The 27,624-nt window shown below is 36.5% G+C and overlaps 2 protein-coding genes across 2 annotated transcripts in view; both read left to right on the forward strand.

Annotated features, from left to right (window-relative positions):
• Window positions 1-332: 332 nt before the first annotated feature.
• On the forward strand, window positions 333-27,491 carry LOC306654016 (calcium-activated chloride channel regulator 4-like; the record flags this gene model as incomplete). The annotated part of the gene is given in 15 exon segments (XM_079127220.1): window positions 333-491; window positions 5,419-5,559; window positions 5,704-5,851; window positions 8,842-8,950; window positions 9,581-9,758; window positions 10,187-10,290; window positions 10,292-10,421; window positions 12,413-12,640; window positions 15,881-16,058; window positions 17,467-17,573; window positions 19,881-20,096; window positions 20,619-20,886; window positions 23,687-23,860; window positions 26,532-26,765; window positions 27,043-27,491. Coding segments are annotated over 15 exon segments (2,823 nt in total).
• The window catches only part of LOC306654020 (calcium-activated chloride channel regulator 4-like), a gene marked incomplete at both ends in the record, with an annotated part of 111,262 nt that continues 84,030 nt past the window's right edge, over window positions 393-27,624 (forward strand). Inside the window, 12 exon segments of the mRNA XM_079127235.1 lie at window positions 393-491; window positions 5,704-5,851; window positions 8,842-8,950; window positions 9,581-9,758; window positions 12,413-12,640; window positions 15,881-16,058; window positions 17,467-17,573; window positions 19,881-20,096; window positions 20,619-20,886; window positions 23,687-23,860; window positions 26,532-26,765; window positions 27,043-27,388. Coding sequence (XP_078983361.1) covers window positions 393-491; window positions 5,704-5,851; window positions 8,842-8,950; window positions 9,581-9,758; window positions 12,413-12,640; window positions 15,881-16,058; window positions 17,467-17,573; window positions 19,881-20,096; window positions 20,619-20,886; window positions 23,687-23,860; window positions 26,532-26,765; window positions 27,043-27,388 — 2,285 coding nt within the window.

Genomic DNA, 27,624 nt, shown 5'->3' on the forward strand with positions numbered 1-27,624 from the left:
TAAGCCAATCTCAAAAAGCCAAAGGACGAATGATATCGCTAATAAGTGGAGGATGACACATAATGGGGGGGAGGGAAGGGTTAGTGTTAGGGTTAGAGTTAGGGTTAGGGAGGGGGGCAAGTATGGAGGAAGGAAGTACTGTATAGAGGGTAAGGAGGGGTGGGAGTGGTGGGGGGAAGGGAAAAAATAACAGAATGAATCAAACAACATTACTCTATGTAAATTTATGATTACACAAATGGTATGCCTTTACGCCATGAACAAACAGAGAAACAACATGTATCCCATTTGTTTACAATTAAAAAATAAAAATAAAAAAAAAAAAAAGAACAATGGGGTTATTCAGAGGTTTCGTCTCCCTCTTAGTTCTGTTCCTGATAGAGAGGTCAAACATGTCCCTTGTGAGGCTGAATGACAATGGTTATGAAGACCTTGTCATTGCTATAGATCCTGGCGTGCCAGAAGATGGACAATTAATTGAGCAAATAAAGGTAAGATAGATTGAACTTCTTTTTGAATTATGGAAAAGAAAAAAATGTTAACAGTGAATAATTGTTACAGAAACTTGGAATGCTCCATGAAGTTTAAAAGCATCATGGTTCTGTGAGACAATGTTGGAATGAACAGAGAAAGGTAGAGGTTCTAGATGGGGATCTTCCCAATCTTACCATAGCACCAGCAATAAGGCACAGGACCTTCCTGATCCTTGGTTTCCTCTTCCGTAAATTAGTAGTTGGACTTACCTGTTCTTGAATAAGTATTATTGAATGCTTATGGTACACTAGAGGAAAGAGCAATAAATAAAAGAAAAAAAAAGCCTCTGTACTCATGGATGGAGTGTATGTTATTTTCAGAGATCTAATTAATAAAAATGAGTAAATAAGCAGGTCAGGTCTTAGCAGGTGGCTGTGGAATACCCCAAATCAGGAAAGGGAGTACAGAGTGTGGGTAGGACTGGAATAAGGAGAGAATGTTAGTTTCAAGTAGGATAGTCAGGGTAGACCTCACCGAGGAAGTGACATCTCAGCAGAGACCAAGGTGAGTAAGGGAAGAGCCTGCTGACAACCTGTGGAATGGGCACAGCATGGGGGTGACACCATGCTTGCTGTGACCAAGGAAAAGATGTGGATGAACATGAGTCAGGGTGGGGCTAGCTGAAACTGAAGAGGAAGCAGAGCCCAGAACACTAGGAAAGACTTTGGTAACTACTCTGAGATGCGAATCCACAGGGAAGTCTGTGCAGAGGAGTTGTGCACTCTTCTAAATGTTCTGGGATGACTGTGACTGTGTTGTGGAGGAAATTGTAGAGGGTTGGCACTTGTCACTCATCCTGTGTAAATTCTGTTGTATCATAGAGGTATAGAATGACACAGGTAGGAAACTGTGGCAGGTGAGCAGTGATGGTGACAAGGACAGAGATATTATGGTAGAGATATTTAATCTGTGTGATTCTGAACATATTCTGAGGGTATCATGGACAATATTTCCTGATGGTTTACATGGGTGTGGGATAGGGGAATTTAGGAAGGAAAGTAAGAATCAAGGAAGTTTCTAGACTTTTGTCTAAACACTTGGAAGGATGAAACTTTCGTCAATTAGGAAGGGATAGCTGTTAGTGGAGAATGGTTAGCAATGGGAAGATCTGGAGTTAGTTTAGGGTATTTTGAATTAAGAGCTTATTAGATATCCAAGTAGAGGATGCAGGAAACTGAATTTATGGCTAAAATGTGTGTGTAGGTAAAATTTTGAGAGTCCTTAATGTGTAAAGGATATGAGTTCACTAGCTGAGTGCAAACAGAAGAGAAAGACCATGATCTTAAATGAAAGACACTTATTTTCTAAACTTTCTCTCAACCATAAAATCCCACATAATACAGAGTTTGGGTTTATAGTGATGTGAGTTGTTTCTATCTACCTGACTTCTGCATGTACTCATTCTTTGTATGAATTTCCTGGACTGTGTCCTGATGCTCACTTTTGAAGCCTTCTTTGGCGATTCCATGCCACTATTTATTGTTCATTCCCTATAAATTTTGTTGTAGCATAGAGGTGTTTGCTTATTGGTACTTCTGAATTCCAGAAAAGATGAATATTTCTTTTACTTGAAAATATGGTTTGTAAGAGCCGATTGCACAACTAAATCTTAATGGTAAGTTCTTAGTGCACAGAGCTAATCATTCAATTTTAAACATTTCTGAACTAAGAAATCAGTAAGAAGTTTGATGAGGTAAGAAGTTTCTTAATATGATCTTCTTTTGAAAACTAAAAGGTAACTTAAATTTCTTGCAGACATGCCTAGATTTCATAATGTTTCTTGACATTTTCTTAGCTCTCTACAAAGTTCTTACTTTTATATCATCTGGTAACTTAGTTGAATACCATCATCCACATTACACAGAAAAACAAAACTGGGGTTCAGAAAAGATAGATGATTTTTCCCAGGTCACACTAAATACAATCAAAACTGAAATCCTGCTCATGAACTTTGAAGACTTATAAACCTGGGTTTGAGATCTGGCTTCAATAAGATGACAAAAACCCAAACCAAAATATTCTTTTTTTTTAAATTTTATTTTAATTAAAAATCATAAATTTACATAGGGCAATGTTGTTTGATTCATTCTGTTATTTTTTTCCATTCCCCCCACCCCTCCCACCCCTCTTTTCCCTCTATACAGTCCTTCCTTCCTCCATTCTTACCACCCTCCTTATCCCTAACCCCAAACCTAACCCTAACCCTAACGCTAACCCCTCCTACCCCCCTTATATGTCCTCATCCGCTTATCAGCGAGATCATTCGTCCTTTAGTTTTTTGAGATTAGCTTATCTCACTTAGCATGATAACCTTCAGTTTCATCCATTTGCCTGCAAATGCCATAATTTTATCATTCTTCATGGCAAGTAATATTCCATTGTATATATATGCCACAGTTTCTTTATCCATTCATCAACTGAAGGGCATCTAGGTTAGAGCGCTAATATCCCAAATCTATAAAGAACTCAAAAAACTCTACACCAAGAATACAAATAACCCAATCAACAAATGGGCTAAGGAAATGAACAGACACTTCACAGAAGAAGATGTACAAGCAATCAACAGATATATGAAAAATGTTCAACATCTCTAGTAATAATAGAAATGCAAATCAAAACTACCCTAAGATTTCATCTCACCCCAATTAGAATGGCTATTATCAAGAACATAAGCAACAATAGGTGTTGGAGAGAATGTGGGGAAAAAGGTACACTCATACATTGCTGGTGGGGTTGCAAACTAGTGCAGCCACTCTGGAAAGCAGTATGGAGATTCCTCAGAAAGCTTGGAATGGAACCACCATTTGACCCAGCTATCCCACTCCTTGGCCTATACCCAAAGGACTTAAAATCAGCATACTACAGAGATACAACCACATCAATGTTCATAGCTGCTTAATTCACTATAGCCAGATTGTGGAACCAAAATATTCTTTCCTAAAAAACCAATGTGGTCTTAAACCTTTTCTTAGGGATACCTGAGATGTTCAATTTTCAAGTTTCCTTTCTCTATGTTTTAATATTTTTTCTTGGTTTGAGAGTAATTGCTTCAGCAAACCCTGAAACTGTCATCTTCCTCATCCAACTAGGTTATTATAGGAACTGAGATAGAATTTATAAGGAATATTATGGGGATTCTGCTTCCAAATCTTAGGGAACAATGACTAGCTATTCCAGGATACCTCAGGGGGTGGCAATCATCTAATAGGGTCTCTGACACCTCCATGACCTCAGAGCATACCACTATCCAAGACAGTCCACTTGGGCCATTGAGATTCCAAAATAAATGCAATCCCTTGGAGCTATACAACGCCTGACCCACACAATGGTACAGAGCAACCATATTCAGTCCATAACTCAATTTGAACCAACAAATATGCTTCCCATATGAAAAGAGAACCATCAGGGGCTGGAGTTATGGCTCAGTGATAGAGTGCTTGCCTAGCATGCATGAGGCACTGGGTTTGATTCTCAGTACCGCATATAAATAAATAAAATAAGGGCCCATTGACAACAAAATATATATATATATATATATATATATATATATATATATATTCCCCCAATGGAAAAATAAAGAAAGATTAAAAAAAAAAAAAAAGAGAGAGAGAACCATCAGTTGAACAGAAGTTGACAATCTGCTGAGACCTAAATATCACACCCCATCCCCACAAAAGTAAAGGGTGGAAAAAAGGAGAGAAGCATCCTTAGGAAATAGAGAATTCTTTCATCTGAGTTAGATCAGCAAATCAACTCTGCAGCTCTCCAAAACCTGTTTTCCTAAATCTCAGTCAATCCACTGGGCTTCTCTGAACTCTGGCCTTCTGACTGATCACATGGTTCTGAACAAATCAGGTTGCTGATCTTAGGATACATGTGAATCAGCACATTGGACTCTCTTTCCTAAAGAACAATTCTTTTGTAGGCTTTTGTTAAAGCGGGAAGAATCGCAGAGGAGACTGTCTTGAGAAAAGGACACTGAGGATGGGGATGCTTTGAGCTGATGAAGAAGCTGACATCACCACTCATTACCCAGCATTTTGCAGTTATTCAGGGGCTCAGACATGTAAAATAAATCACCTTAAATGAGTTTTACCCATTGATTTCCCCCACTACGGAGTAAGTTCTGTGGAGAGGCAATTTCTCTTATTAATCATTGTAAATTTGGGCTCATGTAAATATTAGGTGATATTATTTTCAAGTTAATGGCAGAGCCACAGCTCCACAATCAAAATTTTACTTCTACTATGGATTTTCCCATAACCCCACCCATTGGCACCCAAACCTCTTGCCTCCCCGCCAGGGACGACTTGGAGAAAGAAAACCCTTCCTAATACCAATGAATGTCCTCAGCTTGCATCAGTTAAAGCTGTTCTTGACTCAGATTTTTAGTAATGATATCAAGTGGTTTTAGGACTGCTTATGGGCAGAGTACTTTCTAATTCATCCCATCTTTATGACAACCATAAAGATAGATGTGCAGCAATGATCCATTAAACAGGTGAGGAAACTGAACTTCCGAGCATTATATAAATCACCAAGATCTGTGAACCAGAAAGTACTAACACCAGTATGGAGACCAATAAAATTACCCCAAAGTCCATATGCATATTCATATTCCTATTAATGAGTTCCTCTAAACACCAAGAATAAGCAGTTACCTTTTGGGGTAAGAAAACAGAAGACTGAGAAGCCTTTCAATGTGCAAGATGAAGCAATAATTTAAATTTGACAATTTGCAGAAACAGAATGATGGGTGGAGATTGTTCATCAGGCAGTTGCTTTTGTGTTGACAGGTATAGGGGAAGATGTCAGAGATGAGCCCTACTCTGTCAGTCCATTCTCACTAAGCCATTCCCTCATATTGTTTTCCTTTGATAAAAGGACATGGTCACTACAGCATCCACCTACTTGTTTGAAGCCACAGAGAAAAGATTTTTTTTCAAAAATGTATCTATATTAATTCCTAAGAATTGGAAGGAAAATCTTAATTACAAAAGGCCAAAACATGAGAGCTACGAATATGTAAGTCAAAATCTTCTCTGACAAAAAAGCAGTATTTTCTGTTGTTTCCCAGTTTTGCCACAAATTGATTGTTTCAGAGTAGTTCTAACTAAATATTATCATTTCTGTTCTTCATGATTTAATGATCTTTTTAAACATCCTCAGGCTGATGTTAGAATTGCAGCACCAGCCCTCCCAGGCAGAGATGAACCATACACCAGGCAGTTCACAGACTGTGGAGAGAAAGCAGAATACATTCATTTTACTCCTGACTATGTACGTGGGAAAAAACAAAATGAATATGGACCATCAGGTAGGAAATTTGGCTAAAACATTTTATTTTAAACAAACATTTCTGTTCCCAGCTTTAGTGAACAGGCCTTGGGGCAGAAGTCTCTAGGTTCAAATCTTAGCTCCCATTTTATTTTTTCTAGGGTGGCCTTAAACAAGTGACCTACCCTCTTTGAGCTTATTCCTGGCAAAATGGTGAAGAGTATAGTTTCTACCTTGTGGAATTTTTGTAAATATCAAACTTGATAATCTATGTAAATGTATACAATACAATGTCAATAATATTTTCAGACATTTGGACAGATAGCAGAATTAATATATGTTTTCTTAAGGTTTACTTTTTAAATTTCAACTTCCCAGTTCTCCACAGTTGGATATAATCAATCACATATACTTTCCATGGAAAACCAGATGCGTAGCAAGCTGGAGAGAGCCATGATGCCAGTTACTGATCAAGAGAAAAATTCATAGGCTATTAGTTGCTGATATTTTTTTTTTTTTTTTTTTTTTTTTGCTTGTACCAGAGGAAATTGTCTATAGTGGATAATTTGGACCCATTGAAATGGAAATTTTATCTAATTCAATGTAAATGTTAAGATCATTTGTTCAGATGAACTAAAGCATGTAAATCACTATTAAAGGCGAGGTTAATTCACATGTCACTATCCAATGAAACCTTCCATGAAATCCCACACCCCAGAATTGCCTCTCCCTCTCTTATTGCCTGTGCAGTGAACATTCATTCATTAATTTTCTGTCTCTGCCAACACAGTCAGCCCTAGTCATCAATACCCACTCCAGCCTTGAAAGTTCCATCATTCCCTCCATCCTGATCTTACCTCTCTCACATGTTATCCTGACCAGAATTGCTCTCCTTGGTTCCTCTAATCCTTTGCACCCTCTTAGCTGTACTCTCTTTCCTGTCATGTTCAGCAAACTCAGTCAGTTCAACCATAAGTACAAATAGTTTGATTCCCTCACTACTCTTATCCTTAGCTTTGATTCAACTTACTAAATCTCCTGTACTGAGTGATTCAGTCTCTCTTTTGGCCTGTTTCTCAGATTTTTCAAGAAAATTACAGAACCAATTGGCATCATTACAAGTGCACATTTTCCAAACTCAGTGATGCCCTCAAAGCTACTCAAAAAAAATTTTTTTTACTTGACATTTCTCAGCTCCTTTTGTCTTTTCCCACAGTAGTTCTTTTAAAGATGCTGTTTTATTTTTGGTCAAGATTTAGCCACTTTTCTCACTCCCATCAATTGACAAATGCCTTGATGGAACAAACGGCAGCCCCTACCTTTTTCCAAATTCAGTTTATCAGCACCTCCTCTGCCTCCGACTATCATAGAAGAGGAAAACTTATAATTTTTAAATCCAATCCCCAAGTCCCATCTCAGCTCTTGCTCCTTCCTCAGACTCCATAACTTAGATCTATTCTATGACACTTTCATCTTTCCTCTTAGGTCTTCATTTATAAAGATACGTGACTTTGTGAAGAAAAAAAAAATCCTCTCATTCTGCAAACTATGCCTTAAAATCAATAAGGAAAAATAAGATGAGAAAGAAAGCCCTCAAATTCTATGTGATTTCATAATAACAATAACAACAACTTGCTTAGAAAGATCATTTGGACCATCTAAGCAGCAACTCAGTGTGCTGAGGTTGCCAACAGATATTAAAAATGCATATGCGCACGCATGCGCATGTACACACACACACACACACACACACAGGCACATACACAGTAGAATGCTATTAGAAATGAGAACAAGGAACCTCTCTGACTTAGGATTCCATTCCCACCTACACTGTCTCATTTCAGACCTCAGGGAGGCTGCTTTTAAGGTGGGGATGGGAGGTAGGGCAACCTGAGGAGGGCACAAGTCTGAGAGTGAACCTAAGAAGACAGTCACAGGTGCAGGCAGTTTTAAATTTTCTTAAAATTCACCAAATTCTTGGTATGATGGCACATACCTGTAATTCTGGGAACTCCAGAGGCCAAGGCAGAAGGATTGCAAGTTCAAGGCCAGTCTCAGCAACTTATAAAGGCCCTAAGCAACTTAGACCCTATCTCAAAATGAAATCTAAAAAGTGCTTGGGATATAGCTCAGGGATTAAGTGATCTTGGGTTCAATCCCTGGTACCAAAAAACAAAAAATCACCTAATTCCTGTAGTAGTACTTGATATGAGAGCTTTTCCCTCCCACACTGCATGTTATAATTCCACTCCCACCAACCAGCTCCCATTTGCCCCAAAAAAATCTTAAACTGACAATTTTAAAGTTTAGTGCATAAACAATAAGTTGGGGATATTGTTAAAATCCAAGCTTTGATTTAGTACATTAATAGGATTAGAGTGAGATTCTGTATTTCCAACAAGTTCCCCAGTGATGTTGATGCTACTGGTTCAGGACCACTTTTTGAGATCTTATACATCTTTATGTTTCTTAATATCTAGTATCACATAAATTATATATATATTATTAAAAATAATAATTGTTCCACAAATTAATGCTCATAAGTATCATAAATGTATCACTTCATCTTGACACCCTCCCCCAAATTCTATATGGTCTATAATACTGTTTCTCAATCTTCTTTTCTTCATCACCCCATCAAGAGCATTTTTGACCATTTTTCCTAATTATGTCTCATGATATCTTAATGCAACAAAACTTCTGTATGTCTGATTATATTGTTGTTAGGGTTTAAGTTTAGAGAGCTAAAACCTTTTGCTTCCAAACTTCCAAATCCTGAATCTTTATCTACTTTGAGCACAGCATATACTCCAAAAATATTTCATTGATTTAATATGTAGTGGAATAAAAAGATGATACACTATTTAACAGTATAGTCATTTAACTTCATAGACTTTTTATAAACAAAGGCAAATGAAATAGGGAAATCCTCAATCTAAATATATTTTGTAATGGGAAGATCTTAAAATTTTTGAGATACAAAATCTGTCACTTGAATTATAATCGTGCATTTGAAATATTTTCCTACAGGTAGATTGTTTGTCCATGAGTGGGCTCATCTCCGCTGGGGAGTGTTTGATGAGTACAATGAAGATCAGCCTTTCTACAGTGCTAAGTCAAAGAAAATTGAAGCAACAAGGCATGGCTATTTACATTCTCTTAGATGACCTCAGGCTTTAACTGGCTTATTTTGCTTACTTCCACTTTCAAATAATAATTATTCACTTTTTTCTCAATGAAAGTAATAGATGCTATGTTACAAAACAGCCTCTGTTTTAGGGAAATTAAAGCAGTTCATTTTCTATTTAAAATACACATAACTTCAACGGCAACCATTTGGTTGGCATTTTAATGTATTTTAGACCTGTCCACCATATCTGTCAGAACTCAGACTGAGATTGAGCACAACATATATGGACTTAACATACATTGGGAGAAAGTCAAAATTATTCCTTATATAAGAATGAACAAAAATATTTAAGTACTGCTAAATGTGGGCTGAGTAATAAACCAAATGTTCCAAGAAGCCAACAAGTAACTACTTGGAGAACAATAGAAGTCATTTTGGAATTCAATCTAGATTCACAGTTAATATAGAGTATCTTCTTGATTCTAAGATCAAGAGCAAAAAGTGGGTAGGGGAAGCCACTTTAAATTGGGTGCCAAAGCAATGGTACATGTCCTTCTAGGACAGGGACTTGTCACACAAATATAAACTATTAATAACCATTAATAAAATGCCTCAAAATTAACTGTCACATTTTTTCAGGTGTTCCACAGGTATATCTGGCATAAATAGAGTTTATAAGTGTCAAGCAGACAGTTGTGTAATTAGATCATGCAGAACTAATTCTACAACAAAATTGTATGAAAAGGATTGTCAATTCTTCCCTGATAAAGTTCAAGCAGAAAAAGCATCCATAATGTTCATGCAAAGCATTGATTCTGTAAGTATGCCAATCACTAGTTCCAGAATTTATAAAGGACATTTCTGATTTTATTCATTTTTATTCTTATTTTTATATTTTTGTGGTGCTGGGAGTCAAATCCCAAGTCCTTAGAAATTCTAGAGGAGCACTCTATCCATTGAACTACATCCTGAGCCCCACAGATCCTATTTTAAAATATCTGTCCAGGTGATGTAAGGATTAAATATATTAACATAGAGTCCTTTCAACATTAGCTGACACCTGGTAAAAACTCAAATAGTGTTAATTATTATTACTATCACTACTGTGGTCAAGATACTTATTCTCATTATATTTTATTCAAAAAAAGCATATTTGCAGGACATATTTTAAATTCTCAGTTTTAAAGTTAGGCTTTTTTAGTGCAGGGTATAGTAAATTTTTTTTTTATTTTATTAATCTTTTAGGTGTTTGAATTCTGTAATGCAGAAAACCATAACCATGAAGCTCCAAGTTTACAAAACATTAAGTGCAATTATAGAAGTACATTCAGAAGGATTCTGAATCCTCGGAATCAGCAGTTCCGAGGATTTTACAAACACCACACCCATGGCAGCACCACCTCCTCCACCTGTCTTCTCATTGTTGAGGATCAGTGAAAGAATTCTGTGCTTAGTTCTTGATAAGTCTGGAAGCATGTCTGTAAGTTCATGGGTCAATTTTTTCTGAATGTGGCAATGGGAATAATTGAATGCTAAGAACAAACTGAATTCTACCTGTACCTGGATTATTCTAAATGACATGATGACATAAAATATTATCATTTTTTATGATAATGACCCCAAAATGTTGCAACAAAATATTATGGCAAAAGAAAGATGTCAGTAAAGAAGACCTAACTTAAAGGTCTCATCTTTTTTTCCAAGAAAATAGATGGCTACTAGGGAAAACTCTGAGTCCTTTAATCAAGATTTAGTTGGAAGAGTAAAAATAGATGTTGAAATACGAAGTTGTTTTTATCCATGGCCCTTGTACTGAAAATGCTTGAGAGACATGAAGATAGAGTAGATTAGTGGATGCAAAACCCTATTCCAGTTCAAGGAACAGAAACAATCAGCAGAATTCCTAACATGGCTTCATCTTATTTGTACCAACTGTGCAAGTGAACCCTCTGTGCTCAAAGACACAAACGAAAAAGCATCATAAGAAAGAATGCAGCCATTCAGTCGTTATATTTGGGTGAATGGAAATCATTGTGTTAGGCTTTGAGAATGTATGCCAATGTACTTGATAAGTTCAGAGTTCAATAGAGAATTTTTTTCTGCCTTTCCTGTTACCTGGATGAATTATATTTATTCTACAAAATTTGAGATAGGTACTCTCTCAGGAGATGGGCTGGGTTTATCAGCTACTGTAGACTCTTCTATTGATTCCCAACACTGCCCTGTGCATACATCCATTACTATATATTATATTGAAACTACACGTGTCTTTCCCAACCAGCTTGGGAGCTCATGTAGAACGTGGAAACTTGTCTGAAGCACCTTTCCCCATGGCCTAGAGTTCATCACATAAGGCGATGAATAATAATTATTGAAGCGAATGGACTACTAACAAGCAGATACAATGGGACAAAACACCCAGAGGATGGCTCATTTGAAGCAGAACAGAGCATGCTGAAGTCCAGGAATAAAAACTTTAGCAAATGGGAGATGGGAGATTATTGAAAAGGGCCAAAAATGATACCAATTAAGAAATGAACCACAATAACACCAAGTTTCAGAGAGGGCAGCAAAGTGCTAAAGGGCAACTCATAAAATGGTCAGGAAATGTCCCTGAAGAGAGAAGAGGCTCCTGATTGCAGATGAGGAGTTTCCCCTGGACAGGGTGCTGGCAAATCCAGGGTTAAAGGTAAAGCGAAGAAGAAAAGTGGTGGAGAGTACTCAAATGTGGGGGTATAGAAGTTTTTCTCTATAATTTGGTCAGGAATTTCAGAGGGAAACTTGGGTATGGTTGTGGGGAGGAACCCCCCAAGTGTGGTGAGGGGGGATAGAAAGGACAAATGTATAAAGAGATTTACATCTTTGGAAATCCAGTACCAGGAAAGAGGGATGTGAGTCCTGAAGGGTTACCAAAGAACCAATTCCAATTAATCCATTGGTGGAGAAGTGGTGGGCAGGTTAGGAGAAGAGGAAAGGAGGGAGGTAGGAATGGGCTCCTCAGCATTTACTGTAGCTCAAGTAAGCTTCACATTTTGGGTAGACTAGTTCCCAGTGAAGGACCATTCAGTTCTGGGTGGAGGTCAAGATAATCTGGTTGGATTTGTGAACTCTGGGGTATGAATTCATCCTAGGAAAACAGGCACAGAGGCTCCCAAGAGTGATTAGAGAGGCTCTAAACTGTGTATCATCACCTGCAACTCAATCTCCATCCTAACTTCCACCTCTAACTTGGGTGTACAGCTTTAGGAATCAGCTCTAGTTGAAAAGTATAAGCTCCTTACTATACTGTATGTGTTCCATAATACGCATAGCCATAGTTTTCATTTTACCAATTGAATAATTTATTTACTCAATAATACCAATTAATGGTCGTAGAAATTTCCCACCAATAAAGTTTATCCACTCATTTTATGTGATTTGCCATTATCTTCCAGCAAACTATACGATTATTGTTTTGTTTTTTTTTTTTAGTCTTTTAATCGACTCAATCGAATGAATCAAGCAGCACAATATTTCCTACTACAGACTGTTGAAAATGGATCCTGGGTAGGGATGGTCCACTTTGACAGTGTAGCCACTATTAAAAGTGAGTTAATACAAATAAAAAGTGACAGTGAACGAAACAAGCTCTTGGAGAGCTTACCTACACAAGCTTATGGAGGAACTTCCATCTGCTCTGGAATTGAAGCTGCATTTCAGGTGAAAAACATACTGCAAATATATATATGTATTTTGTTTTGTTTTGTTTTCAGGATATTTTAATATGAAGTGCTGCTGCACATACTTGCTGCCTAATTTCAACATAATTAATCCTAAAAGGCACAGGACATAGAAAAATTCCTTTTTTTTTTTAAGAATCAGTGAATCGATGAATAAAATGTAGGGGAATAAGTATAAAAATGCAACTACATTATATGTTCAATAAGGTAAATGACTTTGCTTTTATTACAATAGAAGAGTTGGTGCTACTAAATGGCAGTTAAGTAAATAATAGTGTGTGGGCACAAAAGCCTTCAACTTTGGGGCAATGAAGCAACTTACTTGGTATGATTCCACTTTGGGCCAATTCTCTTTTTAGTTTATGTGACATTCAGACAGGGCAAACTGATGCATATCTATTAAAGCAGACATGGGAGGTACTATTGGTTATATTTAGTGTAAGTCATGTGAGTTAGGGCATGAACTTTCACATCAGAGTACTGGTTCTCTTGCTTACTAGACTTGGCAAACTTTTTGGTCTCTATGGATTCTATATGCCTTATCTGTAAAATAGAGGACATTGGAATGCCTACCTCATAGGATTATCATAAGGATGAAGTGAAGTTATACAGTTATACGTGTAGAGTGATCTTTGCTGTATTATAGAGTAAATTCTATCCAAGTGGTCATCTTGAACACATCACTAATATCAATTGTGTCATTTTCCTGCTTAGCAACCCTCTTGATCCCCTCACTGTCTATAAAATTATTCCTCAGTCTGAAGCTACACCAAAGACTCCTAACTCTAATATTGCCCTCCTCTATCTCCAAGTCTCTCAGTTTTACCCTCCTGATACTTTATGCCCTGAGAACTTACTGCGCATATTGTTCTCCAAGCCATTGTTCTCCAACACTGGGGACAGTGTTCTAGCTGTCCCCATACCTATTCACATGCAATTCATCTAAACTAAAATGCTTCATTCTTTCTCATTTTAAAATTCATCCAGTTCTTTAAAATCCTCTCTCCTTCTTTTAACTTTTTCTTTCCCCCATAACCCTATGGAATGTCTCTTTTATGAATTACATGGCATTTTAGTATAGGTTTATAAAATGAAGGACTCCATTCAAATCACAATTGTCACTTATTAGCTTTTGACACTAGGCATGATTCTTGATCTTTCTAGTCCTTGATTTCCTCATCAGTAAAATGGGATAATGAAAATTAGCACCCAGGGTTGTTCATTTATTTTCTGCCTTTTATAGGCCAATCAAAGCTACTTCTCTCTGTGGTGTGTGATGTATGGGGTGGTGTACGGGTATTACCATACAGGTGAATACAAACAGTAACTCACACTATGGAAACAGTGTTGTGAAAGAACTCAACAGGGTGATATGATTCTGAGTAACTGGGAATAAAGGGAATTACCTCACATAAAGTGGTCACAGAGGCCTTCCCTAAAAAGTAACAACTAAACTAAGAATTAAAGGATGAGAAGGAGCCAATGGTTTATGTAGAAAGGAGAGCACAATGTGGAGAAAAAAATGGATTATTCCAAGAAATGATAGTTGCTATTGACACTAGCAATTGGCCAATGAGGGTGTATGAAATGTGGTCATAAAATTAGATACTGATTGAATCGTTCAAATCTTCAAAAAATACAAGAGATTTGTAATTTGTTTTAAGCACAACAGAAAGTTACTGAATGACTTAAAGCATTAGAATTTGATAATCATTTTATGTTTTGGCATGGTGATTCTGGTTACCCCATGTAAAACCAAGTGTAGGGAGCAAGAGTGGTAATAGAAAGATAGTTTGGGATCTTGGGCTTGGATTAAATTACATAATATATAAAACATAGTTAAAACATAGCAAATTTTCAGAAAATGTCATTTTCTTGAACTTTAGAGCATCCTGGGTATGTTTCGTTGTGTTTTGTTGCTCATCTCTATATCTCCTCAGTCTCACACAAAGCTCAGTAAATATTATTGAATTTAATTGAATTCTTTCCATGAATGCTGAAACCATATAGTTTCTACTGAATCCCAGTACAGAGGCTGACCCATTGCAAGTGCACAGGGAATAAACTAATACAAAAAAGGGAGAGATGAAGGAGAGAGAATGCTACTTCATATTTGGATGTTCATTTTGCTTTTATGTGTGGGAGGACTTTGTTGGGAATGCTGTATAAATGTCATAAGTGCATAAAAGTTTTGCTCTATTCTTCAGTTTGATTTCAATCATGTCAGTGCATATTTTTCATGTATTACAATATATCAATATACATGTCACTTTGCTACAAAACATTCAAAAACTTATAATGAGGGTGGTGATAATTTTCCCCTGATAACAGCTTTATTTTGGATTTCTACATTCAAAACTGAAATCTATACATACTGAAAATCTATACATACCTCCACTCCATAAGCAATAAACCATTGATTATCTGCTTTTTTCCCCTTATGGTCTGAACTCAATTTCCCAAAATGGTACTCAAAGGAGCCACTACTAATTAAGGCTATAGGAGAAGATGAAATATAATTGCCATCCTGGGCTAAGTTCTCTTTATCCTAAATTCAGAACTCAGAGGTTCAAACTGTTGGGCTTTGAGGAGAACAATTCAAGCTGCAAATAGAATTCAATAAATATTATTCACGTAGTCTTTGAACATCACTAATATGATTAGTTCTATGCTAGTTGCTATCAAAAGTTATCCAAAAGTTATATAAATCCCTAACCTCAAGATGCTTAGCATTTAACTTACCTGCTTTAGAAGCATTCTGAGGGTTTTCTAATTTGGAATCAATGATTTCTTTATGTGGAGGTAGATTTTTAATGTACTATCTGAATGTACAACAGACATTATACTACAGGTTTGTCACAGGATAGTCCAGTCAAAGAAACCAGAAACATATTTAATGCCATATTCCACAGTTACCTTTTAGGTATCTAGTTGACCTGAGTTTCCCAGGCTGAGATATCACTCTAGTATAGTCTAGGCAGGACTTTCTAAAGTTCTGCTCCCATCCACCTACATTAGAATAAACATTCCCTGTAGGGGAGGGGAAGGAGGAAGGTTACATTTAAATTTCCCCAGAGATTGTTGATTTTGGATTCTATGATTTTAAACATAGACTATCATGTTCTGCACACAATTGCTTATTTTCTCTATATTTTTTTTCTGATTTCACATTGGTCTTTTGGATCTAGGATGGTAATTGTTTTCTGAATTATGCTTGCAGGTGATTGGAAAGTTAACCTCACAAATGGATGGATCTGAAATAGTGCTGCTGACTGATGGGGAGGATGTCACCACAGGGAGGTGTATTGATACTGTGAAACAAAGTGGGGTCATCATTCATTTTATTGCTTTGGGACCATCTGCAGATGAAGGAGTAATACAGATGAGCAATATAAAAGGTGAAACATTATCTATATATTCCAGATATTTAATAGTAATGTAAATACAGAGGTTGACAACTCAACAACTTGAGCTTCTAGCTTGCAGGTACTGTACCAGGAGTTGGAAACCATAGTCACCTTAGACCCAATCTCTGGTCTCATGGCACTGGAAATCCAGTTATTTGAGAGGCAAATAAAACTGCACATCAAATCATATAATCAGATAACATTCCTTTCTAACAGAAGTCATATTGAAGAATAAAATTCTGTGTGAGCAGAGGGAGCCAATAATTCCCTCAAGGTTGTAGGGAGTAGGGAAAAGAAGGTCCAACAGACTAGGTGACTTCTGAGCTGGGCTTTGAACAAGGTGTTAAATTTCCCTGAGAAGGAAAGAGGGTGAGAAAAGACAATCAGGCTGGGAGTCAAAAATATCATGTTTGAGTGACAATGTGAGGCAGTGTGATGGAAGAAATGGTGTCCTGTGAGGTCAGAGCATAGGTGCCCTATCTGTGAAGCAGGCCATGAGGTGGGAGGCTGCAACTGACAGAAACTCAGCCAAAAGATCCAAATAACAATCAAGTTTCTAGATAAACATTAACTATGGTAGTTACTATTTTAGATACTTGGATATGATGAAAATTGATGATTTTGTGTTTCTAATGCCTTCTAACATTGTAGAGAAAATATAATTCATAATGAGTATCAACTATTTTTATCAAATTGGGTGTAATGTCACCAAATATAAACTTGATTTTAATTGTACAAATTTATATAATTTTAAAGTGGTTTTTTTTTTTTTTCTGTACTGAGGATTTGAACCCAGGGCCTAGCACGTGCAAAGACTGCCCTCAAACTTGTAATTACGTGCCTCAGTTGACGTTACAGGCATGTGCCACCATGCACACTCAAAGTACTTTCATGGCCATTGTAAAATTTATTTACATTCAATAGTAGTACATTTTTGGACCTATCCCCACAGTTTACTGTTCACCTATTTCCTGTCAGTTATTTTCAGCATACCTCAATATAGTTTCTCTTTAGTCTTTCTCATTTTCTACTTCTGATATATTCTGTAAAATTTAGAAAACAACTTTATTAGAACTATGCCTTCAGTGAAAGTGAATAATTCTCCTAAAGGGCTATAAAGTCTATGAGCTTTACCATGTTGAACTGTAACATCTTTCATAGTCCATGATTATTTGATGTATTTCAGTTAATGGAGATTTTGATTTAGAAGTATTAAAATAGCTTATGCTTCCTACTTACATTTTTAAATTGACATTTCAGAGTTAAATTTGAACTATCTGACATTGGTCTGTTTTAATAATACATATTGAAACTGATTTTGTTTAAACTATTATCTTATTAGTCACTAAAATGTACTTATTTTCTAGAAAGCAAACTAACTAATACATTTACATTTTAGGAGGAAAACATGTTTATGCTTCAGATATAGCTGAGAACAATGGCCTCATTGATGCTTTTGCGTCCCTTACATCAGAAAATGCTGATCCCACCCAGAAGTCACTTCAGGTCAGAGTTCCCACTCTTGGGATTTTCGTGTTTGCATTTACCATAACTGAGAAGAAGAATTTGGTCATCCTAAATTTTTGAGTTCTATATTTATCCCAAAGTGAATTTTTAATTAAAATCAAAATCTTAACCTGAAATAGAAATTGGTCTTTAACTATAACCAAATTACGTGGTAAAATAAGTGGTAAAATAGCTACAATTTCTTTGTATTGTGATAGAATTTGTTAAGGATAATGTTAAAACCTAATGAAGTCCATTTTCCACTAAAAGATTTCATTTTAAAAAAATGCCCCCATTTTTTGTATTAATGCATTAAAACAAAAACAAACAACAACAAAAACACTCATGCTTCCAAGCTTTCCTCACCCTTCACTGTTATAAAATTAGACAAATAAACTCAAGCACCTAGTTTGGAAATGGAAGAAATGTGTCTTGGAAATAAACAGGGGAAAAAAAATGGGTGAATGATTATTTGTGTATCTACAAGTCTAGGGTTTCTCCCATCTCTTCAACTACATTTTTCACTGGCATTTTATTTTACTCACCTCTCTTCTAAACTCAACTCTTTTTCTCATGTATGTCATAATACCACTACCATTTTCTGTTACTTAAATTCAAGAACTTTGATTAAACATTGGTTCTTTAATTCATGTCCCCACTTTGATGTTGACATAGCCTATTTTCATCAAAATGTTTCTATTTTTAAATTCATTTCTCTTCTTCCCATTCCCAAAAATCTGTCATGCCTCTTTATGTCAAGATTTCTGTGTTCTGTTTTCCAGTTCATCGAGTCATTACCTACATTAAAACTTAGCATGATCACCTAAACAGACCTATTTTCTTGTACTTCCAAACAATAAGGACAGCAGACGCTATGGGTTGTGGGTTTAGGATAGGTACAGATTTGTTTGGAGATTTAACTCAATAATAGTACTTTCTTAATTCAGACATACTCACGGTAAGAGGAGTCAAAGATTTTTATAACAATGTTTTAAAGTAGAATTCACTCACTTCTATCAGCATGAGGGGGCTCTGGATTGGGAACTGGGTTGAAATAGAAATAGAATTTCCTATTGTTCTGAAAAGGATCCTCCTCGGAAGCATATAGTAAGTGAATCAAAGTTGGATCTTCTGGGACTTTATATTAACTGAAACAAGCTGGCCCAGAAAGGCAAATATTCATGATCTTAAAGAGCTGAACTCAGAGAAGCAAAGAATAGAATGATGATTACCAGCAGCTGGCAGGGTGTAGGAGTTGGAGAGATGTTAGATAAGGATACAACATTTCAGTTAGATGGGAGAAACAAGTCCATACAAACATGTTTATCATATAAATATGGTGACAATAGTTAATAAGATGTATTATATCCTTGAAAATGGTCCAGAGAGTGGATTTAAATGTTCTCACCACAAAAAAAAAAAAAAAGACAAGGATATGAGGTAATACTCATGTTAATTAGCTTGTTTTAGTCATTCCATTTCAAAACATCATGTTCTACATGATAAATTTATACCATTTTTATTACTATAAAAAGTAGATTAAGCAAAAGAGTTTGACTCTCCTAGACCAAGTGCTATCCCCAAAGATTTGAAAAACATCTTTAAAGCTCCTCTCCAAGAAGGTCCTATCTTTTACTTTGTCTTTTCTCAGGATTCCATCCTGTACATGTCAGTTTGCACTTTTGTTGAAACTATTTACTGTTCAGGGTTTCACTCTTTATCCTGCATGAAAAATAATTTCAAGATATCCTATCAGGAAAATATTCATGAGAGCTTTTTTCCAATGGTTTACTGGTCCTTATTTCTAAGACCCTGACTCTCTCTATTCAAATATTCTACTCACCCATAAGCATTATCTTTTGGATCATCATAAAGATGTGTAAACTGAGGGTAATACACACACACACACACACACACACACACACACACACACACACATGCACACATACTCACATACTCGCAATAGTCCTTCTCTATCCATAGCACCCTTTAAAACTAAAGACTGGGCTGGGTATTTAACCAGAAAACTGAAGGGAAAAAAAAGGAAAGAAAAGGATCATGCCCCCAACTGTAAATCCATTCTCCTTCTCTAGGCTCCTATGATAACCTGTTCATCTCTCAAACACTCTATTTCCACACTTTCTGACAACTGCTGCATCCCAATGATCTTTCAGAAATATCACAAGTCTAAAGTGACATCCCATATATAAGCTTGTATTCATATGAGAAATTGAAGACAATCTTTAAAATAAAAAGAATAAAATTATTCTATACTGTAGTCATTAATTTTTAAACATGTTTGAACAGCTTGAAAGTAAGGGTTTAACCCTGAACAATGATTCCTGGATGAACGACACTGTAATAATCGATAGCACTGTGGGAAAGGACACATTCTTTCTTGTCACATGGGAAAAACAGCCTCCCAGTATTTCTCTCTGGAATCCCAGTGGGACACTGACAGAAGCTTTCACACAGGACACTCTTTCCAAAATGGCCTATCTCAGTATTCCAGGAACTGCACAGGTAAGTGATTAGCTTTTAGACTTCCTATGAATTTTTTCAAAGTAGAAAATAAATTGTTTAATGTCATAAATGTGAATGCTGATGATTGTATCATCTACAAAATGATTTTATTATGCACTCTCCTTGCCTTTGTGATCCTAAAGACTGTGATGGATGGCAGGGAAAAGGAATAAACAACTCTTGCAGGAGAAAGTCTAACAAGAAGTCTCAGGAAAAACTATGAGAAGACTCTGTGCAGTTACTGTGCAGATTGCTGTTGAGGTCAATGAATAAGGCCAATGGCAAACTTTCCAATGCTTATTTTTTCCAGATGAGATGTCACAAAATACAGACACCATGCATGACAATAATCAGGGTACCTGCCTGAACCTCAACTCACACCCTTTTAAAACCTCAAAAAATTCAAAAGCCTATTGATCATACTTCACACTTCTAAGACTTACTGTAGATTTACATATTGGAAACCAAGATATCCTTTGACTCTTATAAAGATACTTACTATCTTTCCACTGGAAATTTTAGGTGGGCACTTGGACTTACAGCCTTCAGGCCAAAGTAAACCCAGAAACATTAACTATGACAGTAACTTCTCGGGCAGCAAATTCTTCTGTGCCTCCCATCACAGTGAATGCTAAAATGAACAAAGACACAAACAGCTTCCCCAACCCGATGATTGTGTATGCACAAGTTCTCCAAGGGTATCTCCCAATTATTGGAGCCAATGTGACTGCTTTCATTGAATCAAAGAGTGGAAAAACAGAAGTTTTAGAACTTTTGGACAATGGTGCAGGTAAATCACAAGACTTTATGAATTAGCCTATATTTTCATAACTCAGGATATGTTGAGAGTCTCTGTGGCATCATGGGGCAGTAAGACAGGTAGGTACCCAAGGAATGGAGGACCAGCAGGACCAGCAGGAAATTCTGGTATTTTTCAATAAATATCTTTATTAGGTAGAGCCAGATACTCAACAAAACAGAATATATGTGTAGACATAAATAAACAGGAGAGAAATCCACCAAATCTTGGACCCTAGGGACGTCTTCATCATCTTCCTCATCTTCAGTATTCAGAATTCCTGAATACTGTTCTGACTTGGGGCTAGTGCTTTCCATCTCTGTATCAAAGATCATACTTTCATCTTTCTTAGATTTTTCTATGGTTACCTATTCTGGGTTGTTGCAAGACAATGTTATCCAGTTTTCTTTGTTGTTGAGTTTGCTTTATGGCAGACTCTACACTTTTGTCTAAATATTTGTATATGTTCTTCAGAAAGTCTTTGAGATCAGACACAGAAACATACTTTATTTTTTTCTGGAAGGTTAGAATGTTATTCATCATCACCTTGCAGAATCCATAGTGGCTTACTTGAGGCAGATAGGTATGTTCTAGATGGTCCAGTTTTCAGCGCAGGGTAATGCCTTATAGTTTTCATCTGGTCCCTCAGTTTCCTGTAAATATATAGGTCTGGAAGACACAGCATTAATTTATCAACAGTGGCAGAAATATTTCTCTATTGTTGTCAACACTGTTTAAGCTCTTCCTTTGCTATTACCATTTCCTTTCCCTCATGCTGTAGTTTTCTACTGGTATTCATCACTTTATTTTTGAGTTTCTGGGCTTCTCTTCACATGTTCAGCAGTTCAGAAATAGTCCACAAAGTCTTGGTAATGAAAGTTGCACATTTTCTCAATTTTTGGTCATAATTATAGATGATAGTTTCAAGCTTCCCCATACTCTTCCATGTTCCTCACCATCATAAACAGACCTGAGCATGGGCCCAATGCAGACTGTGTTGGTGCTCTCCCCTTGTGTTCTACTGTAGTCTCCAGGCTCTCTGCCTCTGCCATCTTTCTCCACTCCATAGATTGGGGTCCTCTGGCTGTTCCTCCCCTCCATCAGCCTGGCTCACCTTCAGCTCCATCACACTCACTCTATCACCACCTCAGCAGGAAATTGTATCAGATAATTATTATTGTTTGTCACTCGACTGTCAGCCAATGTCTATCACACTTAAGTAGATCTCATTCAGGAGGTTGAGGACATCATCAAGAAAGTCTGCTCATAGAGGGTGAAGTACAAGCAGCCAGATGGGATCTAGTGATAGAACCTGGGCCCCTGGTAGGAAAAGGGAGAGAAGCAAGAGTAACTCCCAACAGCTGGAAAACAAGGGAGAGTCTTGAGAGCCAAACCCTAGAGGAAGCAGGAGCTACCACAGAAGAGGAGGGCTCATAGCTAAGGCATCAGATATCAGTCCTTTGATAGTACAGTCTTCAACCAGAGTTGGAAAATTGTTCATAAGTGCAATTCAATACCTTCTTCAGGCATAACAATATCTATAAAACTGTTCCTTGACTTTTCTTTCCCTCTCCACAAAACCATCTGCAGTATATTAAGCTTATCTGTATCTTGTTTGACTTCTTAGAATTTGACTACATGAAAATTTAGTTAATTGAAAAGTGGCTAGTTTGAAATCCTTTACCTAAAAAGGCACTGGTGATTAACAATGGCTTAGTGCAGGTATTCTCAAACTTTCATGTGCAAGGGAATCATCTGGAGAGTTTGATGAAAGATGGAATACCCTTCCCAAGGTAGTATGAGAAATTTACATGTCTAAACATCTCCAGATTGTTAGAGATACAAATACTGGTGGTCCAAGGACCTCACTTTAATACCATCTGATTTAGAGGAGTTTTTATGTGGGGAGGGAGGGATACTGAGGATTGAATTTATGGACATTTGTCCACTGAGCCACATCCTCAGCCCTATTTTGTATTTTGTGTAGACCCAGAGTCTCACTGACTTGCTTAGCTCCTCAGCTTTTGCTGAGGCTGGTTTGAACTGGAGATCCACCTGCCTCAGCCTCCCCAGCTACTGTGATTACAAACTGCACCACAACCAGCCTGATTTATAATTTTAAACCATGGGAAATGTGTTCAGAAATTTAACAGGTGACACCAATGCCAGTGTTATCTAGTTTACTTATGTTATGATATTCCTAAAATCCTCCAAATTTTTTGGTCTAATAACAGATGGGGTTTTCCTCTGTCAGTTCAGAAAGTTAATGGATCAGGAGAACAAAGGCTGGAGGAAAGAAGTGGAAGAGTTGTTGAAGATAAAGTAAAACAAGAAATTGTAGTTGACTAGAGTGAGAATTAGATCCTATACAAAGTCACTTTTTTCCTAGTGAGGACCTGTTTTGATTTAAACACAGGGATGACATAATATGACTAGATAAATTAAGGTAAAATCAAAGCAAACAGCAAAGATATGATTAGAAGAGTACTATAAATTATATGTAAATTGATGGAGAGAATTATGAGGTATTTAAATATTTATTATACATACATAAATATAAATGTGTGTATATGTGTTATATGAATATGAAGATATCAGAATAACTCAAGTATCAATTCAACAATATATTGAGGTGACAGAGCATAATAACAAGATTCTCCAGAAGGTCAAACCCTAAATATGAAGCCTCGTCTAGAGGACATTATAGAGGACAAAGCTTGATGTTTTAGAAAATGCATGAATTTCCCTTTGTATTTACAATAATCATTTATTTTTTCGTTTCTGTGGTAAGGTGCTGATTCTTTCAAAGATGATGGGGTCTACTCCAGGTATTTTACATCCTACTCAGAAAATGGCAGATATAACTTGAAAGTGCGGGCTCACGGAGGAACCAACTCTGCCAGGCGAAGCTCAAGGCATCCACTGAATAGGGCTGCTGCATATATACCTGGCTGGGTAGTAGATGGTGAGTTGCTAATGGTGTCTGAAATCCATGCACAGATTGAATAATATTTGGGATTTGATATAAGTAAGGCTTCAAATATCTTACAACTCAAAATATAACTTTTTTTCCCATTTCTGGAATGAAGTTCTTGGCTAATTGCCTCCAAATTAATCTTATCTTTGGAATAATGCCTGGCACCTAGTAAGTACTCAATAACTGTTAGCTGGTATTATGTTCCTTTGGGAAACCTTCGTGATACCGACAAAAATATGCCAAATTTTTAGCTTAGGACATGAAAACAAATCAATATGGTATAAGCCTAAGTATAAGCAGAATTTATCCTTCCGATTACATGTCCTGTTAAGAATAAACATTTATTTGTAATGGTGTTTTCTGTTTGTTTGCCCTAAAATAGTTTTTATATTTTAAAACTTAATATGCACATTATAGGAAAAAAAAAAAAAAAACATTATCCAGTCACAAGGAACTTAGGTGGACATGTCCTTCCAGGACCTACATGACATATCAGCATCCCCTTGTGTGCAATTGAGATAGTAGTGTGAATCATGCTTTTCTACACATCATAAATATTCACCAGTTCAAAATCCCAAAGCTAATGGGTGTTTTGATAACCAAGAATATACTACAGCAATACCTTCTGTTTGAACAAAATTACAATCCTGCCTTTCCTGGGGACAAAACTTTCACTAAAGGCAGAAATGGCAACAGGCCTCTAGATAGATGTCTTGGCATAGTTACAACTAAAATAATGTATTCTCTAAACGCTCAATTTAAAGTGAGACATGAAGCAACAGAATGCACCAAGCATAATGTTTCTCAGAGGGCTCATTGTCAGACTTCTACTAAAATATTAGCAAGAAAGCGTGTTCCCAGGGAATTGAAGTATTTCTATAGTACAGCCAAAAGATGCATACACATCAGTAGCTCCCACTAAAACATAGATCCTTGAGCACTTGCTCCCATCTTTACCTGTGTGCTTCCTTCTGCTCCTCTGCTGTCAGCCTAAGGAAGAAGTCCTGATATGCACTTCCCAAAGGTAAAACAATTGCATGTCCAAGATGCATCTTTCCTATCAATTATACCATAAAGATATTTACAAGTTGATTAATTCACTAGTTCTACTTTTTATGATATACCATCACCTCAGGCATTTAGAAAATTTAGATGTTATGAAATAAATTATGAACTTTGTAAACAATAAGCACAAGTACTTTACTAAACATGTATGTATAGATCTATGATTATGATCTAAAACAGACTTCCAGATGTGGACATACTAGCAAAGAGTCTTTTCCCTTCCCCTTCCTCTTCTCCCTCTTTACCATTCCAGCAACTAAGTTCAGGACTAACCCTAGGTCCAAGAGGTAGACTGACTAACGAAGGTCACTCCCAGAAAACAGTTCTTCCTAAAAACTAACAAAGGGATAATTATATAGAAATTATTTTGCTACTTCTAATGTAACTTTGGACATTAGGACATATCCTTTAACACCCAGCAATGTTGACTAAATTATACACCTAACAGTGTATAGACAATCTGAACTAATCTAAGGGGTATGGAAGGCTTCTTGCTCCATACTTTCCTCTCTCTACCCACCACCCAGTGAACAGTCAACACACTCTCCAAAATGTCAAGTTTAACAATTCCATTCTCCTAAATGGCAACATTCCTATGCAGTAACAAAAAATACGTAAAGAGCATTACTTCAGTTCTCTACTTTTACCATTTGTTGTATACTTTTAAATATTCAGGAAGACTAGAAGTTTCCAACAAAGTACTTAAGTTTCCCACTGTCCATACAGTGGAACTGAATAAACCATGCACACTTACTTAACACAGGCTAGACTTTGAAGCAAAGAAACCAAAAAAAAGAAAGAAAAACAAAAACAAAACACTGGTTTTTTGTTTTGTTTTGTTTTGTTTTGTTTTGTTTTTAAAGCATAATTTGAGAGGGACTTCCAAACAGTAACATTCTGGCCAACAACCCCTTTTCTTCTCATCTCTTATCATTCCAATGAATCAGATATACACATTGTAATGTTTAGAGAAAATATTAATGATTTCACTTCATAAGGGGTTTTAAGAACAATCCTTCCTAACACAAAGTGTACTCAGAGTGTTAGTTAACTAATTGTACTTTTGTCATACACTGGAATATTTTGGTTAAGTCAAAAGAAAAAAAAATGTGTAAAGCAAGGCAATGATAAGCAGGAAGAGTGCTATCTTTGCTAGTTTTCCTTTGATAGTGGCCTCTCTTGTGACTTTTAAGGGATTTTTCCAAGCAAGTAGAGTACAAATTAATAACAAGTATTTTTCCCTAGCACTTGCAGAATGGAGTGGTTGGAAAGAACTGTTGTTTCCCCACCAATATTTCAGCCTGTAAGATAATTTGAAAAGTAAAGCAATACGTTTTTAAGGCATATAGTGATTTCTTAAATAATATTATTCTCATTTACTACAGTCTTCATTCCAAAGTAATTTGTTAACCAGTTTTATCCTAAAGGATACTAAAAGATGGATTCTTCTACCAATTGGCACTTATGATTGTGTCATAGTAAAAGGCCTTAGTAAAAATTTGACTATACATATGAAAAAAATAAGGGGAGGAAACTAGTGCAATGAAGAAGGTGTTTTGCTTTCCCATGTGAAACTAGAGAATTTTTAATACAGGGGTAATTGAAGGGAACCCACCAAGACCTGAAAATGATGAGGATACTCAGACAATATTGGAGAATTTCAGCAGAACAGCATCTGGAGGTGCATTTGTGGTATCACAAGTCCCAAACACTCCCTTGCCTGATGTATTCCCTCCAAGTCAAATCACAGACCTTGATGCCACATCCGAGAGCGATCAGATCAAACTAACATGGACAGCACCAGGAGATGATTTTGATGTTGGAAAAGGTAAGCCTAAGGAATCATGTGTTTTCGACTTAAGTGAAAAGTGCTCATTGCAAAAGCAAGGGTGTTAAGGGTGGGTTAGGGGAGAATAGTTTTCAATTGAGAGCTCACTGAACTTTTAATTTTATAATCCGGTACCTTTAATCAATCAAACATGAGATATTTTAACTTGGTTTTACTTCTCATGCAAAGATAGTAGTATTTGGCAGAGTTTAAAAGTCAGAATTAAGGTTTATTTAAAAATGAACAGTTACTAAAATGCAGGTGACATTTTTCTTAGTTCAACAGTATATCATAAGAACAAGTGGAAGTCTCATTGATCTAAGAGAAAATTTTGATGACGCACTTCAAGTTAACACTACCGACCTGTTACCAAAAGAGGCCAACTCCAAGGAAACCTTTGTATTTAAACCAGGAAATGTCTCAGAAGAAAATGTAACCCACATATACATTGCCATTCAAAGTGTTGACAAAAGCAATTTGACATCAAAAGTATCCAACATTGCACAAGTGGCTTTGTTTATCCCTCAAGCAGATGCTGGCCCTGATGAAAGCCAACCAAATCCTAATCCTGGTGAAAGTCATCCTAATCAGAATTCTGGCGTAAATATTTCTACTATAGTGTTGTCAGTGGTGGGGTCTGTTGCAGTCGTTAGTATTATTTTAAGTACCACTATTTGTATCTTAACGAAGAGAAGCTCTTCAAGAAGACCTACAACACCACTTTAAAAAACTAAAATCATATAAGTAAAGGATATTTCTGAATTTTAAAATTCATCCTGTGTGATTATAGACTTTTAAAAGATACCTTTAAGAGGTCTGGAAATGATACTCTGATTAAATATAAACATCCATGGATTTG

The sequence above is a fragment of the Sciurus vulgaris genome, assembly GCF_902686455.1.
Source record: "Sciurus vulgaris genome assembly, chromosome: 1".
Lineage (NCBI taxonomy): Eukaryota > Metazoa > Chordata > Mammalia > Rodentia > Sciuridae > Sciurus > Sciurus vulgaris.